This window comes from Metopolophium dirhodum, chromosome 1, assembly GCF_019925205.1.
Source record: "Metopolophium dirhodum isolate CAU chromosome 1, ASM1992520v1, whole genome shotgun sequence".
Taxonomy (NCBI): Eukaryota; Metazoa; Arthropoda; class Insecta; order Hemiptera; family Aphididae; genus Metopolophium; species Metopolophium dirhodum.
The window spans coordinates 22,544,102-22,563,235 of record NC_083560.1 but is presented as its reverse complement, the minus strand read 5'-3'; the positions used below and the strand labels follow the sequence as shown (position 1 = coordinate 22,563,235).

The following is a 19,134-nucleotide window of genomic DNA, read 5'->3' as shown; positions in this document are numbered from 1 at the left end:
ATTAGGTAATGTACTCCAAGGTGATTCTAAGAGACAATCAATTTTTGATATGTTGTAATTCAAAAACGAATAATCCTAAATATTTTCAAGGTATTTTGACTCTATTTGAGCTATTATTTTTTTTTGTGACTGTCATCACCTTTTAGGACGGTAAAATACTGACGGACATTTTCAGTTTCCATTTTTTTTAAATTTTTTATTCTACAAATATCAATAAAATTGTATTTGTTGTGTAAAAAAAGCTTAAAAACATAAATATAGGGCTATTATTTAATGAATATATTGTTTCAAAGGCAAATGAAAAATCCAGTCACAATTTTTTTTATAATTATTTAAAGTTCATATATTGAACTAGGGATGCATTTTGTTGAGTAACATAAGCATACAGTAGTGGTGAGATCGAGTTGTCCAGAAAACGGTACTTTAATTGGTTCCATAAACTATCTAAGTCAGTAATGGCAACTAAAAATTGGGGAACTAAGTCGGGTTTGGTTTTGACTCGTAACGCCATAGCATGGATTGCCCTAATGTTCGACACTACAGTAGTGCGTTTAACCAACGCGAGTGCTTTAGCCCTAGTTTCACGCTCAAGTTCTTTTTCGCTCATTGTGACGGCTATTTTAACAATTTTTTATGTTACGGTTGCAGTTAATGCAACAGTAAATACCTAACAGCTATAATAGGATTTACACAAATCTACCTAAGAACACCGTACGAGATCAGCACAAAATGCCACAACACAACGCTACCCAAACCACCACACTAAGGTCGGGAACCACGCTCTCTGCTACCAAAAATGTGCGCCGTGCCGCTCCTACTTTTAAAAATCGCGGTTAGCGACAACGACTCGCGCAATGCTGTGGACGGGAAAGGGGCGAACTCACAATATATTACCACGTACACGTCTTATGGAATTGGATTAATGCGTAATGACGCGATATATATATTTTTACACAATAATAATCAAGGTAGGCGTCGTGTATAATTTGACACGCGCTACACCAATAATAATAATAATAATATTTTGAACAATTAAACAATAATAATAATTTAAACAATAAGTAATAATAATTTTACAATATGACCTGATCGACACCTCGGGGACAGGTCACTGGTCAGCACGGTCCTCGCTGGAAATGCGACAGCGTCTTCCTCGTCAACAACCAAAATCGGCACTGCGGCGCAGTTGAACGACGGCCCAGCGTTGACACGTATAATAACTCAATTCGGTGGTGCGCGGTGACACAATCCGTCAAACTTAGACTGTCTCCAAGTTTGCGACGGTATAGACGTGCACCAATTATAATCGTAAATAATGAATAATGAATAATAATAACCACGAGGTCTAAACACAGCCACACGAAGCTACGCGAACCGGCGGTGCGTGATCCGCCAAGTTCGAGCGTAGGTAAAAGACAAAAAGCCGTCCTCGGCACGGGAGCCGTGGACGCCGGCCGGCGGGCGGACACCATGGAGGGGGAACGACTCGTCGCGAACATTCCGCGCCGATCTCGTGACTTGTTAAGCCTTTGGACTTTGGTAGATTCGGCGGGAAGTTCAGCCGTGTTCGAACAAAACTAATCAGTACCCATAATATTAACTTACCATTTAAAGAGAATAATAAACAAAAATACATAAATCCAATCAGTCAATAGCTTATGTATTTTATATACACAACTTTTTACACTGATATAATTAAATCTAAATACTTAAGACTAATATTTTATTATTTACAAATAATAGGTACTAACCAAAAATTAAATTAATTTGTTAATTAAAAAATTATTAGTTATACGATCAATTTCCTCATAAAGTAAAAAACTACATACATCAATTCCTACAAATGTGATGTGTTAATTCTTACACTGATCATACACTAAATTTTTATCAACAATATATCCATATATTTTGAAAATTATTTAAATACTCAAACTTTTTCAAGTAAATAAATACATCGAAATAAGAACCACAAATAGTAATACAAAAACAAAAATTGGTAAAAAAATTAAACTTAAATAGAAAATATTTTTTTTCACAATTATTTATTTATGAAATGTATTGTTATTAGCTCCTGCTTGACTATACATTTAATATAATATTAAATAATATTTTAGAGTATTAAAATAAAAATTGTGCATTAGTTTGTTCAAGTATAATATTGATGTTTTAAAAATTATAAAAAAATTGTGTGCCATTAACTATTAAATGATAAGTCGATGAAATATACTTTAACCAACAAAAACTTTTACTATTGTCAAATGTAGGATAATGCTATTTTGTTTTCAAAATATACTTCAAAATTGTTAAGTACAACTGAAGTTTAAACTATAAAATGTTGACTTCTTACAATTTTCATTTTTAAATACTTATTTAAATGGATGTAAGCGAGTTATAAGTATTTCAAACAATTTACAATTTTGAAATACTCATGACATTTAATTTTCTAAGAGGTCACTTTTCTCTAATTTTAGTAATTATTATTATTATTGTAATCAGTAATGTGAACGTACAATTTGCTATGTTGTGCGTGGGTCAAAGAGAGAAAACAAAGTGTGCTGACATCCAAGCCTTAGTCTGCAATATGTATATACAGGCAAGGATAACTTCATACATATTTTCCAGACAAAAAAAAAATAATATAAATTTCCAGTTAGCATCATCATTTTTTGGTCCAAATGATTTTCCAACCCCCTGAAATGTACATTATTACATTAAGTATCTAAATGAAATATATTTTCAGATTATTTAGATGGTATAAGTTAGGCAGTTAGTTATCTATGAACGAGTAAATAACCCAAATACATTTGCATGTTGTAATTTAATCAATATTTGAAGAATGACATTTTAAAAACACAAACAAGGATTTGACAATCTTATGTTTTCAAAAATATTTTTGTCTCCTTATATAACATATTTTCCACAAAAAGTAGAACACAATATAAACATTAAACAATATAAAACTAATCAGTACCCATAATATTAACTTACCATTTAAAGAGAATAATAAACAAAAATACATAAATCCAATCAGTCAATAGCTTATGTATTTTATATACACAACTTATTACACTGATATAATTAAATCTAAATACTTAAGACTAATATTTTATTATTTACAAATAATAGGTACTAACCAAAAATTAAATTAATTTGTTAATTAAAAAAATATTAGTTATACGATCTATTTCCTCATCAATATGATCTTCCTCCACATGTATGTTAATGAGTTGCTGGGTAGACAGTTCATAAGCGATTAATTTCCTAAATGAGAGCATATGCTTTCGACTGAAATTAAATTCGGCATCTCTTGACAAATACTCCGCGAATGTGCACACAAACACTCCGCAGTCCTTCCCGTTAGACTGAATGGGGTTTTCAGCTTTTACTAATTTCCAGTCTTCAAAAGGTAGAGGTGTACCCAACTTTCGTCAGTGCTCGAGGCTTAAGTATATCATCATGAATTCCAAAATTGTGATGATTGCCAAGACTGTCAAAGTATACAACTTGTTGGTACTCCATATCGGCCATTACAAGTATCCAGTGTGCAAAATTGTTCGCTTTAATGTTGATAGGAAAAAAAACTTTTCTTTTTGAAAAAATACTATCATGTTTTGTCAACGCTCTATAAAATGTTATCCAGATTTCTTAAGCCGCTCATAAAAATAGGTGTCAAAGAAATAAACGCTCGGATTCTGTTTTATTTTGATCAAATTAAAATAATCATTTATTACGTTGTCATTTAAGTACCAGTGGTTCAGTGGAGTCATACTTGTCGACAAACTAAAATCATTAAATATAATTATTAGAAACACAATTTAATTGTACTTGTTTTATATTTATTAAAATTAATAGTTTCTAGTTCGTTCATACGGAATACAAAATAGACCCCCTCTATTAATAATATAATAATATAAAAATTATATAAATAAGGGAACGTAATACTACGTCTGTAGCAGTGAAAAGGTTAAGAAAAACAGATTTTTAGGGAAAACCAGTTTTTGACAAAAAATTCAATTTTTTTGATATAACACAAAAACATATAATTATAGATACTTTAAATTTTAACGAAATCTTTGCATGTCAATTTTCCATAGATACTTACATTTGCAAAGTATTTTGAAACTTATTAAGCTATTTATTTATTAATTTTTTTTAAAATTATTGTCAGTATATTTCACGTTTTTAAAAAGAGTATAGATGTTAACCAATAAAATTTTTTGTAAAACATTGTTAAGAATATTTTAATAAGAGAAATTAACAAACTCTAATTAATATATAATAATAATTAAATAAAAATAGGTTTCATCAAAACATTGATTTTTTAAGCTTATCAATGCTACTTATTATCGATTTTATTTACAGACTTTTTTTTTTTTTTTTTTTTATTTTTTTTATTTTTTTTTATTCATGGTACAGCATCAACTACTAGGTTATTAGCTTGCAACAAAATTGGTAGTTAGTACATAATAGAGTATAGTTTTACAATAAATTCTTAAATTAAATTATACATGTTAATTTGTTTTAAAAATATGATTATTTTGTTGGTGTTGTCATGTGTAGGGCTGAGGGCTTCAAAGAGGTTGTCGGGCATTTTTAGATTTTTTCTGGTATCTATATGGATGCGGCAGTGGATGAGGAGGTGTTTGACTGTGAGAAGTTCTCCACAGGTTAGGCACATTGCTGGTTCTTCTCTGCGCATAAGATGACCATGGGACATCTTTGAGTGACCTATACGTAATCTATTGATAACTACTTCATCTTTACGATTTGATGTATGGGGTTTAGGCCAGTATTCGGTAGTATTTTTTATTTCTCTCAGTTTGTTATTGGGTGTACGACGCCATTCAGATTCCCATAGATTGGTACAATAGGTGTTGACATTTCTATGGATGTCGATGAGTGAGGAGTACGTGCGTATTTCAGTCAGAGGGTTATTTACTGCTTCACGAGCTGCTTTGTCAGCTTTCTCGTTGCCATCAATTCCGCTGTGGCCAGGTGTCCATATGAACCGTATGTTTTTGTTGGCATTTTCAATGATGTTGCTTATTTTGATTGCTAGGATGCTTGAGTGTAAATTGTATTTCAGATTGTTTAGAGCGCTGAGCGAATCTGTACAAATGTTAATGGTGGAATCGGGTAGTTGAATGGCTAGGTGGACTCCTTCCAGGAGTGCAAAGTATTCCGCCGTATATATACTGTTATGGTCTGGTAATTTGTACGATATGGATTGCTCTCCGTTTATGATAGCGATCGTAACACCTGAGTTTGTTTTTGAGGCATCTGTATAGATTTGTGGTTCAGATGGAAAAGAGTCCATGATTTCATTGAATAAATTTTTATATATAACATTTAACGTTTCTTTTTTACTATGATCCGCTAGGCTGGTGTCCACAAGAAATGTTGGAACCCTCCAAGGGGGCACCACACTGCATTCTCGTTTGATAATTAAATTTGGATCAATATTGGTGTGTGACATTTCATATAACATCCTTTGACCCAGTGGTTTTTTTAGATTGGGATTGGAGCAAAATGTATTTGCAAAACGATTATGTGTTAAGAATGGTAATGTTGAATTTTCTGGGGAGGATAGGATGCGAGCAATATAATTTAGAGCTAATTTGATTCTACGAATGTGAAGGGGTGGTTCTCCAGAGATAGATAATATACTTGGAATGGGGCTGCTTCGAAAAGCTCCAGTTGCAACTCTTAGACCACTGTTGTGAATTATATCAATTGTTTTAAGAACATTGGGGTTTGCATTGGTATAGCAGATGGACCCATAGTCTAATTTGGACCTAACGAGAGATCTATATAAGTTGATTAATATATTACTTTCAGCTCCCCATTCAGCATGGCTCAACGTTTTTAAGATATTGATACTTTTGGTCGTGGTTGTTTTGGTCTTACTTATATGAGGTTTCCAAGTAAGCTTGCTATCAAACATCAAACCTAGAATTTTTATGTTGTTTACAAAGGGTAAGGGTGTGTTTCCCAAAAATAACTTTGGTTTTGAACTTTGTTTCTTTTTGGTAAACATTATACATTTGGTTTTTTCTGGTGAGAAAACAGACTAGTACAGACAGTTACAGACTTTTATAGTTTACAAATAATGAATATAAACTAGAAGAGTTTTTTTTTTTTTTGTATATACATTGACTAAAATAAAATTACTCTTTCAAACAAATTATTATTCTATAAACATAAAACAAATTATAAAAGGTATACCTTGGGTCTTGAATATTTGAATAAATTAAAGAGTGTTGATGGTAAATTGGCAACAGCAGACCTAAAATAAAAGTTAAAATTCAGCATAAAGTTGTATAATACATGATATAAATATATATACACAAATTAATTACAATCCAAACCAGGCAATAAATTGCAATTTGTGAAATTGTTCTGCGTTGTAAATAAGTGTTTCGAAGAAAATCGTTACACGAGAAATCGAGTGAATATCAAATTTTGTAAAAATATGAATTTCAAACGCTCATAAAAATTTATTTTGACTTTCTTGTGGACATTTTTTTTTGATAAAGGCAGATAAACTTATGAGGAATCTTGTATTTCATTTTCAAATTTTAGATTTAAAAAGAAAATTTTGCACGGTCTGCCAGCAAACATATTATATCTTTCATGTGGATTCCTGGACAAGCAATATAGCAGGCAATGAAAAACGAAACGAGGTCGCCAAACTTTCACACATGTTACCTAAAGTTATTACTATACCAGAATTATCTTACATCAACTCAAAAAATTCCAATTTGATACCATTCATTATACAGTTACCCACTTATAACCTACTGTACAGCCGAGCGATTTCCATTTGCCATTTCCACCGATACCTTATGACAAGAGAGGATCCACCCAATTGCACCACCTGTGGTGTACAACTCACGATCAAGCACATTTTCACCGAGTGTAGAAATTCTAACCAACAATACCGTATTGAAATCCTCGGAATTACTCACCATCTTCAGTCCAGAATGAACCACAATTCAAAAACTATTTTTTTTCTTAACAAAAATCTACTTTCTATAAAGAAATATAACCTGTATATATATTATATATACATTTTATGTAACCATGTAATATAACAATGTATGTCACTTTCAGACCAATGGCCAAAGCTGCCGCGGTCTTTTATGTTAAATAAAAAAATATTATAAAATACCTATCCACACTGACAAACCGTTTTCACTTAGAATCGTTTTTCGTATACAATGATATTATATCATAGAATTCCAATTTGATACCATTCATTATACAGTTACCCACTTATAACCTATTGTACAGCCGAGCGATATCCACTTGCCCACCTTTTTTAAATTTTCAACTACAAAATAATTTGTAAATTTCGTGATTTTTCCGTAATTTGTCAATATTTGAAATTAAATGCTTATAAATAAAAACTGTGGCTAAGGATTTTTAATTTTTTTCATCTGCCTTTGAAACAATAACCTAGGAGCCTTCTATTAAATTTTCAAGTTTTTTTAACCAACAGATAAAATTTTATTGATAATTAAAGAAAAAAAAACTAAAAAAATTGAAAACTGACAGTGTCCGTAAACTGCTCAAAAAGAGTCAAAATAGGTGTATTTTAATGTTCAAATTTTGACAAAATACGGAAAAATCACGAAAATTAGCAAATTATTTTGAGTTGAAAATTCATAAAAACTTTTCTTTTTAAATATAATATTTGAAAATGTATATAAGATTACTCACAAGTTTGTCTACCATTATCAAAAAAAAAAATGTCTACAAGAAACTTAAATTAAATTTTTATGAGCGTCTGAAATTTATATTTTTTACAACAATCGATATACATTCGATTTCTCATGTAACAATTTTCTTATTTTATTGTAATTAAAAAACGAATGACTGTAGAAGTAATAATAATTATGATGGCCGGTTCAAAACCTTGGCTGCCGGCGGACATTTTCTTCGGGCAAGTCACGGTGTCTTACTAAATCAATCGTGGTCAATAATAAGTCCGACCGGGACTCTGGGATGCCATTTTCCCGTGCTTGCTACCGGAATCCGGGTCTCGGGTGACACTTTGAGCTATGCGCTAGAACCAAAACTCGCCTTTTGTTAATTTGCACTGTCATGTATAAGGTTAATGAAAATGGTACGAGTGTCAGAAAATATGTTAGTCTAGTGACACGGACAAAAAATTGCGAATCCTCAATACTGCACCAGCGATTAACCACAGCCATAGAGACAATTATTTTATAGATAAAAAAGCCGAAAGCGGACATAATATCATTGCATGTTTGCCGTTAACATCAAGTTTAAGAATTTTTTGCGGATATGGACAAACGTTAAATTATGTAGTATGTTTTAATAGGTTCTGTACCCCCCGCAAACCCGGTGAATCCGGCTACCCCACCCAGCCAATGGTTCGAGCTATGTTTTCGCGAACGTGCTCGACCTTTCCTGGCCACTACCGACGTGAAAAACAAAAGAACTATTAAAGAAAAACGGGAATTTTTACGCAAAATCTGTTTTCTAGAAAATCGATTTTGGTTTTTGGTGCAACTCTAAAACAAATGACCGTAGGTACATTAAATTTTGACTGAATGTTTAAATTAGCATTTTCTATACACCATAACATTTTGACTTATTTTGACCTGTTTACGGAAATTTTCAGTTTCCATTTTTTTTAGTTTTTTTTTTCTATAAATATCAATTAAATTTATTTGTTAGTTAAAAAAAGCTTAAAAATTTAATAGAAGGCTCCTAGAATATTGTTTCAAAGGCAGATAAAATAAATTAAAAATCATAGTCAACATTTTTTTTTATAAGCATCTAAAGTTCAAATATTGACAAAATACGTAAAAATGACGAAAATTTGCAAATTATTTTGAGTTAGAAATTCATAAAAAATTTTCTTTTTAAATCTAAGATTTGAAAATGTTATACAAGATTATAAATAAGTTTGTCTACCTTTTTAAAAAATAATGTCTACAAGAAGGACAAATTAAATTTTCATGCACTTCTGAAATTCAGATTTTTATAACATTTGATATTCAATCGATTTCTCATTTAACGATTTTCTTATTTTGTTGTAAATAAATAACGAATGACTGTAGATACTTGAAAAATGAATGTTTATATTAGCATTTCCTATACACGGTAAAATTTATAAAATAATTTGACTATTTTTGAGCTGTTTACGAGCATAGTCAGTTTTCAATTTTTTTTAGTTTTTTTTTCTACAATTATCAATAAAATTTTATTTGTTTGGTAAAAAACCATGAAAATTTATTGCGAGGCTCCTGATATAATGTTACGATAGCAGTTGAAAATATTAAAAATGCATAGGCACAATTTATTTTTATAAGCATTTAAAGTTCAAATTTTGACAAAATTTATCAAATTTAAAATTTAATAATTATTTTGTAGTTGAAAATTTATAAAATGTTCAACTTTAATAGCTAATGATTGGAAATTTAAAAAGAGGTACCACGTAAATAGGTTATATGGTTATATATAAATTAATTTATTCACAATAATATCATCAAAATATATACTTGGTAATATCATAGGCTGACTGACCGTTTTCGCTCCGAATCGTTTTTCTTTTACAATGATATTATATCATTGAATTCAAATTTAATACCATCCATTACAGTGACCCACTTGTGACCTACTGTACAGCAGAGCGACATCCACTTACCCATCTTTTTTTTTTTTTATTTTAGATTTTGTGTGGAACGATAAATGTATTGATTTTACAATGATGTGTGTTTTTTTAAATTTTTTTTTTTGTTTCTGTCATCACTTTTTAGGACAATAAAAGTGCTTGGATTTTCTTGAACGGTAACTTTTCGGATATGAAAGTGAAACTAGTCTCATTATTACAATGATATGAAAACTATTAAAAATCCCCAGTCACAGTTTATATTGATAACCGTTTAAAATTCAAATCATAACAAAATACTGAAAAATCTCGAAAATTAGCAAATTATTTTGAGATGAAAATTCATAAAAATTTTTCTTTTTTAATCTAATATTTGAAAATGAAATTCAAGATTCTTAAATTAAATTTTTATGAGCATCTGAAATTCATATTTTTAAAATATTTGATACTAGCATTTTCTACACACGATCTTTTTTGGTTTTTTTTTTCAATTAAATTTTATTTTTTAGGTAAAAAAAGCGTGAAAATTTAATGCAAGGCTCCTGATATATTGTTAAAATAGCAGTTGAAAAATATTAAAACTGCATAGGCACAATTTTTTTTTTATATGCATTTAAAGTTCAAATGTTGACAACATTTATCAAATTTAAAATTAATAATATTTTGTAGTACACAAAAAAAGCTAAAATAAAATCATTTATTTGGAATCAGAATTACGTAAAACGGATTCATGTATACAATATATAATTATATTTTATATGTATAAAAAGAAGTATTGGCTTTATAATCTGAGCCCTAATCATAGTTATATATATATATGTGTGTATGGATTAAATACATTTGGGGGGGGGGGGGTGGGCAAAGCCCCCTACGGTATCTCCATTTTTAATATAAAGTGTGTAGTACGAAAAAAAATATATTTTAGCCTCTGTATAGGTAAGTACACGATAAAGGAAAATGAGCTTAGCCATCTGTTCACTACCTACCCGGTAAACTGCATACAGGTAAATCAATGCAAAAATGCGTATCATTGTAATTTGTAATGTCTCTAAAGAATTCATCACGTTGAAATATGATTATAATATGACCACAATTCATTAAAAGTTATCTACTTTTGTCACGCTTTATAAATGCACCAGTATACATATAAGTATTTAGTAATTTATCTGATTCTTTGAAACAAAACTTAGTTATGTCCTTTGTGTATTACACGTGGAAAAATCGATGGACACAAGTGCACAGCAACAATATTCGGTGTAGTTGTGTACGCTACATTAGTACCTAGATTTGTATACAATATATGACATAATTGATTCAATATTCGAAACATATTTAGAACATATTTGTAAAATAAATTTTAAATTATTTGATCGAATTATATGCATATAATATTATGACGCATATATTTATAATGTGTATAACCATTAAACTATGATTAAACTAAGTATTAACGTTTTTGAAAATATTTTTTTACATAGTTTCAAGTTGTTAAATAAACAACGTTTTTATTAAACAATCATATTTTAAAATATTATTTATCCTTATATTTTTTTCAATTTTTACTTTTTTGAATGACAACATAGAGTTTTGATTTCTTATTCCAAAGCAGAATATTTTTTTAAGTATCTTGATACATAAAAATCGAATTTAGGACGAGTAGCTTATGAGTTATAACTTATAAGTAAGGCTAGAATTTGTATGCAATAAAAAATGGTAAAAGATGCAAAAATATGCATTTAAATTTTTATAAGATAAACACAAAACAAAGTTACAAAAAAAATATTTATTTATTGAAATACATTAGTGATTGGCTGTTTGTCTTAATATAATATTATTGAGAAATAAAATAAAATAAAATATTTCTTTTATAATTTATATTCACTACATTAACACACATGCTACGACCATATATTTTTTTAAAATTTTCGAAAATAAATAATCATTTACCGTCAAACTATTCAGCATACCTATTGTACCATAGGATTATATTTATAAAAATAAAATTTATGTTTGACAAAAAAACCAGGTTATATGAAATATACTATAACACATGCATTTTTTGAATTCTTATAATCAAAATATGCAATAGTATTCATTTTATTCAATATATGTAACAATATGCATTTTATTCAAAATATGCAAAAACATGCAAAATAAAAATGCCACCATTTATCTCATCATGAGGTGATTTGTGGACATAACTGACAAAATCAATTTTCAGAAGTCACAAAAAAAACATGCTGTTGCATATTATAAATCCTAGCCCTGCTTATAAGTATTTAAAGTTTAGACAAGCGGAGTAGTGGACAAACATTCTGCGGGGTAACCCCTATACCACTCCCCTCTGTTTAGATGAAATTAGTTTTTAATATGATACGGGGGCGAGTATGTGACTTGTACATTTTGGTCGAGGCACCTCTTATGGATTTGCCGACTTTCTTTGAACCCTTAAATCCGCCATTGGTTAAACTTCTAAATTAAAATGAATACCTTAATAATTTCTGTTTAGAATACTTCTAAAATGTTAAAGATAAGGAACATATTCTTTTTGTACTTAACTATGGTAAAATTGTTTATTACAAATGTAATTGATAACCGTATATTATCATAACATTTATCAATGAGGTATGGTATTTGTTAAAATGACATGTAATTACTGCAGTAATATAATAATTTTACTGCAGTAAATGAAGAAAACTAAAAATTTCAATGTAATTCCACCAAGTCCTTATATTCAATAAATTAAAATAATAATAGGAGCACGTAACACGGGCATTTTATTGTCTCCGTCTTATAATATAGCGAATTTACGATCAGTAGATCACATGTTTTAACATCGTTGGTTAAAATTTAAAGTGAATCGACCTATTGTGAAACTATTAACAAATGTACGCTCTGCGTAAAACATTTTTATTTTTATTTGTTTGTCTGTGTAAACGATAAGTAGTTGAAGTAATGCTTCGTTTTTCGCATTATTGGGAATGTCGAAATTCCCAGTAGGTACCTGTCTCCAAAAGCGCTGGGAAAAACAAATAAAAAGGAAACGGTTATTTTTACGTAAAATTTATTTTTTGACAAAATCGATTTTGGTTTTTGATATATGTGGTGTAACTCTACAATAAATTACTGATGTACCTACTGTAGATACATAACATTTTCAAAACATTTTGATTCATGTTGAGCTTTTTATAGGCATATGATATTTTCGATTATTTTATGTTTTTCTTAATTTATGTCGATAAAAAATGTTATGCTCGGGCAAATAACTTTAATAAAATAGTTCATAGATCATATTTATATTCACTGCCTCAGGGGTGGATCCAGAGTTAGGAAACTGTGGATCCGGACAATTCAAGAAGCCACTTATTAAAACCAGATTAGAAACTATACTTGTGTACTAGATATATAAAATAACTGTGGGCTAGCTGCCTCCTGAACCCCCCCCCCCACCATAGATCTCAAAATTCTAATATAAATTCAGTGAAATTTTCAAATATCTACGTAGTATATTCGATTTTAATTACAACAAAATAAGAAAATCGTTACATGAGAAATCGAGTGAATATCAAATATTATAAAAATGTAATTTGACTTTCTAGTAGACATTTTCTTTTTGATAAAGGTAGACAAACTTATGAGGAATCTTGTATTACATTTTCAAATTTGAGATTTAAAAAGAAAATTTTTTATGAATATTTAACTCAAAATAATTCGCAAATTGTCGTCATTTTTACGTATTTTGTAATTGGTTTGTAATATCGTATACAAATTATAAAGTTAAAATAAATTTAAAATTTTTGAACACAGTTGTAAAAAAACATATTGAAAAAATTAGTCGTTTTTATAATGTAGAAATTTTTTATATATTTAAGTAGTATATATTATATTTGATAACTATTTTATACAAATAGTTATTGAAGGTTATTAGTTATTATTTAGTATGTTTTATATATTTCTAATGGTTTATTTGAACTAATGCAAATTTCTAATTGGTGGGGGGGGGGGGGGGGGGCTCAAATGCTGTGATTTACCGGGCGAATGTAAGTTCCTACACGAGAGTAGCAGGTAAAAAAAATACACACGTTAGTTCCTACACGGCGGAAAAAGTTACGTATGTAAGTTCCTACACGGTAAAAAACCAGGTACCCATGTTAGTTCCTACACTGTGGAAAAAAGGTGTAAATATGTATATACGATGTATATACGAATAAATACATATATGATGATTATACAATATTATACAAATTTCATAATGCATTTCAATTTTTCATAATTGAATATAATATAATATAAAGAGTAAAAAAATCAAAAAAAAAAATCGCATAACGCATCGTCACAAATAAATATAATATGATGAGTAAAAAATATAATAACAATGAAAACTTATATTTTATGAGGTTTGTTTCTATAACTTAATAATTTAACATAATCGTATTTATTTATTTTGCTTGTTCTATAATCTGAAACTTTTTCATTTATAAAATCTTCTTTTTCGCCGTATTTTTTACTGATTTTTGGTTTTGGGTTATTAATTGACTCTATCAGAACATTGCCGCGCCCACATTTTCGGAGGAAAGATTGATTCATTTGATATATATAACTGTCTACCAAATATTCACAAAATTCGGTTATAGCTGCATTTTCAGGTTTGTCTGCAATAAAATATTCTGTAAAACATTCTGCCACTTCCTCTGGATTGAGAAAAGGAAGTTCAAAAATATGTACTAACCATTTTCCTACATCGTCATTATTTGCAGAATTAAATTGTGGTGCGTAACCTAAATTTTGAATTTTGCGGGTACCAAGCTTGGCCCAAATGAAAACGACATCCAAACACCTCTGTTTCCGGAAAAATTTCAAAAACTGCTTGATGCATTGCTATTTCAAAATCTAAAATAATTTTTTTAGGTATTACTCCAGCTATTTTTATTGTTTTCAATAATGCAATGTAAGTCTTTTTTTCTTTATTTGGCAATAAACAAAACATTAACGGAATGTACACTCCATTTTTAATGCCATGAATCGTGTATAGTTGCGTATAATATTTATCACTATAGTTAAAAGTACCATCCATATATAAAACATCTAATTCTTTTAACAAATCTATATTTGTTTTACATGAAAAAATAACTATTTAATTTAGCGCATCATTTTCATATAAAAATAACTCACCTCTATTTGTTTTTATGTCTAATAAAATTAATATTTCGTGAACTTCTTTTCTTGATGTTGGCAGTTTAGGGAAACAATGCATCCTTGCATTATGAATATTCCTTGCTATGAGTTTGAAGTAGGGTGCAATCAAATCTCCTTCTTTAGCATAATTTGATACTTCTTTTCGTATTATTTTTTACGGTTTTTCAAATATAGAGTCTACAGCTTTTCTTTTGCAAGCATTGCTTATTTGTTGCCGATTTAAAGTGCTATCACTTGCATGGCGGTGATCAAAACACGATTTATCTGTATTAATTAATTGGGCATTTTGACCCAAAGTATAAACTTTTGCACTACACTTATTTATTACACAACGCCACGTAATTTCATTTTTTTTAGATGTATGATGCTTAAAAAATTTAAATTTATTCAAATCCAATAGTTGTTTGCCTTTTCCACTCAACATGAATGATTCATTCTCGCTCATTGTGAATTTGTATAACTGTATATGATTAGTATAAACGGATATGTACGGACACTCAGATGTTTCGAACAATACTAACAAAACTTTTAAGAGAAATAACTAGATGTACATTTTACTGTGTATAGTTATAAGACTTCTAATTAATTTTAAGATTATCAAATCAAAATCAAGTTCTGTATCATTTTTATCGATGATGAAAAGTCATAAATATTTTGTATGTCAAAAATATAGATAATAAGATATTTTATGTTTTTCCTATAGGAGATAATATTATCAGCTTGTAGCTTGTCGTATTTTCTAGTTATTTCGTATATACATTAATAAGTATTTTTTATAAGTATATTTGAATGTAGTTACCTATATTAAATAGCTATACCAGCGTATAAAGTTTCAATAACAAATCCAATTATTATATGCTTATTTGTGAAAATGTGTTATGCGATTTGTATTATATAATATATTATAATCATCATATATTTATTCGTATATACATATTTACACATATATACACATATAGGTACACTTACATAATATGTACCTTTTTCCGCCGTGTAGGAACTAACATAGGTACCTGGTTTTTACCGTGTAGGAACTTACATACATACCTTTTTCCGCCGTGTAGGAACTAACATATGTAATTGTTTACCTGCTACTTTCGGGTAGGAACTTACTATTCCCCCTCTGCTCAGTATCGTTTTTCGTATACACATTGATATTATATAATTTAATTCACACTTAATATCATTACAGTGACCCAATAGTAACCTACTTTACAGCAGAGTGACACCCACTTATACGACTTTTTTAGTTATTTTTTCTATATACTTCAATACAATTTTATTTGTTGGGTCGTAATCGTAAAGCGTGGCAATTAAATACGAGGCACAATGGCAGTTGAAAAATATTAAAATACATAACACGCACAATTTATTTTATGAGCATTTAAAGTTAAATTGTTGACAACATTATCAAATTTAAAAATCAAAAATTCATGAAATTTTCAACCTTTATAGCTAAAGATTAAAAATTTAAGACAAGATTTTACGTAAGTATTTTTTTTGTGCATAACCAAAAAATCTGTAAAATTTAAAACATAGTTTATGTTTATAATTATTTTATATTCAAATGTGGACGAAATTAGATATTTAAACAAAGAAGAACGATTTTAGTTTTGTATTATATTTAAAAAATATTATTCGTGCGTACTTGAAACTTTTAAAGTTTATTATTATATACAAATGATATTAACTCAACTTACCTAACCTTATTGTTAATAATAATAAAATAAAATATACTTTGATGTCAAATCTTCTCCGCTCAGAACCGATTTTCGTATACAATTATATTATAGCATTGAATTCAAATTTAAGTAGCTTAACACGTACTGTACAACAGAGTTTGGCTACAAATTCCGAGCCTTAGTTAATATTAAAGACCGTTTATAATTGTGTATAATTTGTTATGATTTAAAAATATTGGCGTTAAATGTAAATAAACATTTTAATCTTCAGAGTAAGTTTCAATAGTTTTAAAATTGTATATCCTTCATTTTTGTTCTAAGACACATTTAAATTTTTCTTAACCAATTTTACATTTCAAGGACCTTGAAACGGTGCACGTACTCTACGTGGCACCGCTGCGTAATGATTGATAGCTATTCCTTTTGTTTCAGTATAAAATGTATGTGTTTATTTCTATTAAGAATTATATATTTTACAATAAGTGGGAGGGGTCCGAGGGCCAACTGGTCACCGGGATCCCCGTACAAGAATGTGAATGTTTTGTTAGTACAATGTTTGATACAATTTAAGGGATGGGAACGAGACTTAAACACACCGGGCCCGCTTATAAAAGTTGCGTCCGCTCTATGAGTCTCGTCCGGTATGCGTGGCCGTAACAGGCGCGCTTGGGGTGGTCTATATATTATGTATGGTTGTCTAGAAAAACATTTCTATATAATTCCCGTGGCTATCCGACAATATAGCTGTCGGTCGGGATAAGTTCAGCTTCGGAGTCGTTGGAGCCGGTGTCCCCGCGGTCTCGGTAAACTTATTACGACGTCGCCCGTATTTACGATTTGACGTGGATTGTTAGCACTTCGAGGACGTTCGTCAGGTGTCTGCGGGTAAGACAATGCCTGATAGCCGATTGGCCCTGAGTGGTGCTAAACAAGTACACGCCGTCAGTCGTATGATATAGGCAACCTGTAATTCGTTGCCGGTGGGGTCGACGTTGTCGGCGGTCTTGCTCTCGTTGGAACGTTTGGTAGCTCGCTTCTCTAACAGGCTGAATGTTCCGCAGATCGACGTTGTCGGTGGTCTTGCTTTCGTTCCGTAGATGGTCTCGTCGGAGCGCTTGATAGCTCGCTTCTATCACAGGCTTCGTTGTGTCTTGCTAGGAGATGTTGGTTGTTAGAAGGTTTGAAGTGAAGTGTCCTTACATGCTTTGCTTTGGGGGGATGGCTAAGCCGTGAAACTATACCAGGCTTTTGCCTCTACTAGTGGATGGATGTTTTAGGAAGGTGGTGTTAAATTTGTTGGTCAACCCATGTCAAAGGGTAGGGTTTGATTCTACGCTTTGTGGTTGGTGGGGTGTGAGATTTCCCTAAGAGTCGGATGTGGGCATGAGTAGAGAAAGAGTTTTTGTAGAACATCGATTTAGATTGGCTATGAATAGAATTTTTGATTGACTTGAAATTTGCTGATTTTAGAAGGACCGAATTTTTAACGATAGTGGGCATACCCGTTATCGTGCGAATGCCGATGTTTTGAACAGATTCGATACGTCTCCAATGTGAGGGACCGATGAAAGGAGCCCAAGAGGGGCCAGCATAAGAAAGAATTGGAGAGACGTAGAGTTCTAGAATATTGAGCTTTGAAGATTTTGGGACAGGGCTAGAACGGTTGAGAATGGGGTAAAGAATTCCGCGGTGCGAGTGGCTTTTTTGGTGATGTCTTGAACGTGTTTGTCGAAGGCGAGTTTGCGCTCTATTGTAACGCCGAGGTATTTGGCATGATTGGACCAAGTCACTGGATGGTTGTCGAGTAGTAGTGGTGGGATGTGAGTAGTATTGGAACGTCCGAAAAGAATACCTATTGTTTTGGTAGGGTTTATTTTGATTTTCCAGCGATGAAACCATGTGGTAGCTAGGTTGAGTTGGTGTTGTAATTGTATGGCTGCACGTTTCGGGTTTTTGTCGAAAGTAAAGAACATAGTGTCGTCAGCGAATAGTGAGAGGTGAGCTTTAGGAGTTGTTGGTATGTCGTTAATGTAAGTCAATTAGAGAGTAGGTGAAAGGCAGGATCCTTGAGGGACGCCTGCGAGTATGTGTCTGGTGGACGAGAATGAGTCTTCGATTTTTGTGACAAAAGTGCGGTCAGTGAGAAAGGATTCGATGATTTTAACGATTTCAGTCGAGATGTTGAGTTGGGACAGTTTGTAGAGGAGACCGACGTGCCAGACTCGGTCGAAGGCTTTTTCCACGTCAAGGAAAATGGAGGCGGTGTTAACGTTTTTGTTAAAGTTCTGACTAAGTTGGTGAGTAAGTTTGGTCAGTTGTAGAGTGGTAGAGTGTTCAGGTCTGAAGGCAAATTGTTCTGGGCGGATTTTGTCTCGAAGATTGGTTTGAAGGTGAGAGAGGATGATTCGTTCGTACATTTTTGATATTGAGGAGAGTAGAGCGATAGGTCGGTAATTTTCGGGAAGTTTGTGATCTTTACCCGGCTTAGGGATGGAAATTATTACTGCTTTTTTCCAAGCACGTGGAAAGTAGCAAATTCTGAGGGAGCAATTTATAATTTGTGTTAAGGAAAGTAGAATGTTATTCGGTAGAAATTTAAGAGCAGTGTTGGTG

The 19,134-nt window shown here is 30.9% G+C and overlaps 1 protein-coding gene across 1 annotated transcript in view; it reads right to left on the bottom strand.

Annotated features, from left to right (window-relative positions):
* Window positions 1–2,659: 2,659 nt before the first annotated feature.
* LOC132934315 (sentrin-specific protease 2-like) overlaps window positions 2,660–19,134 on the bottom strand; it is a 255,804-nt gene continuing 239,329 nt past the window's right edge. Inside the window, exons 3-4 of the mRNA XM_061000610.1 lie at window positions 3,179–3,412; window positions 2,660–2,691 (exon numbers count right to left, since the gene is read on the bottom strand). Coding sequence (XP_060856593.1) covers window positions 2,660–2,691; window positions 3,179–3,412 — 266 coding nt within the window. The remainder of the gene's footprint in view (window positions 2,692–3,178; window positions 3,413–19,134) is intronic.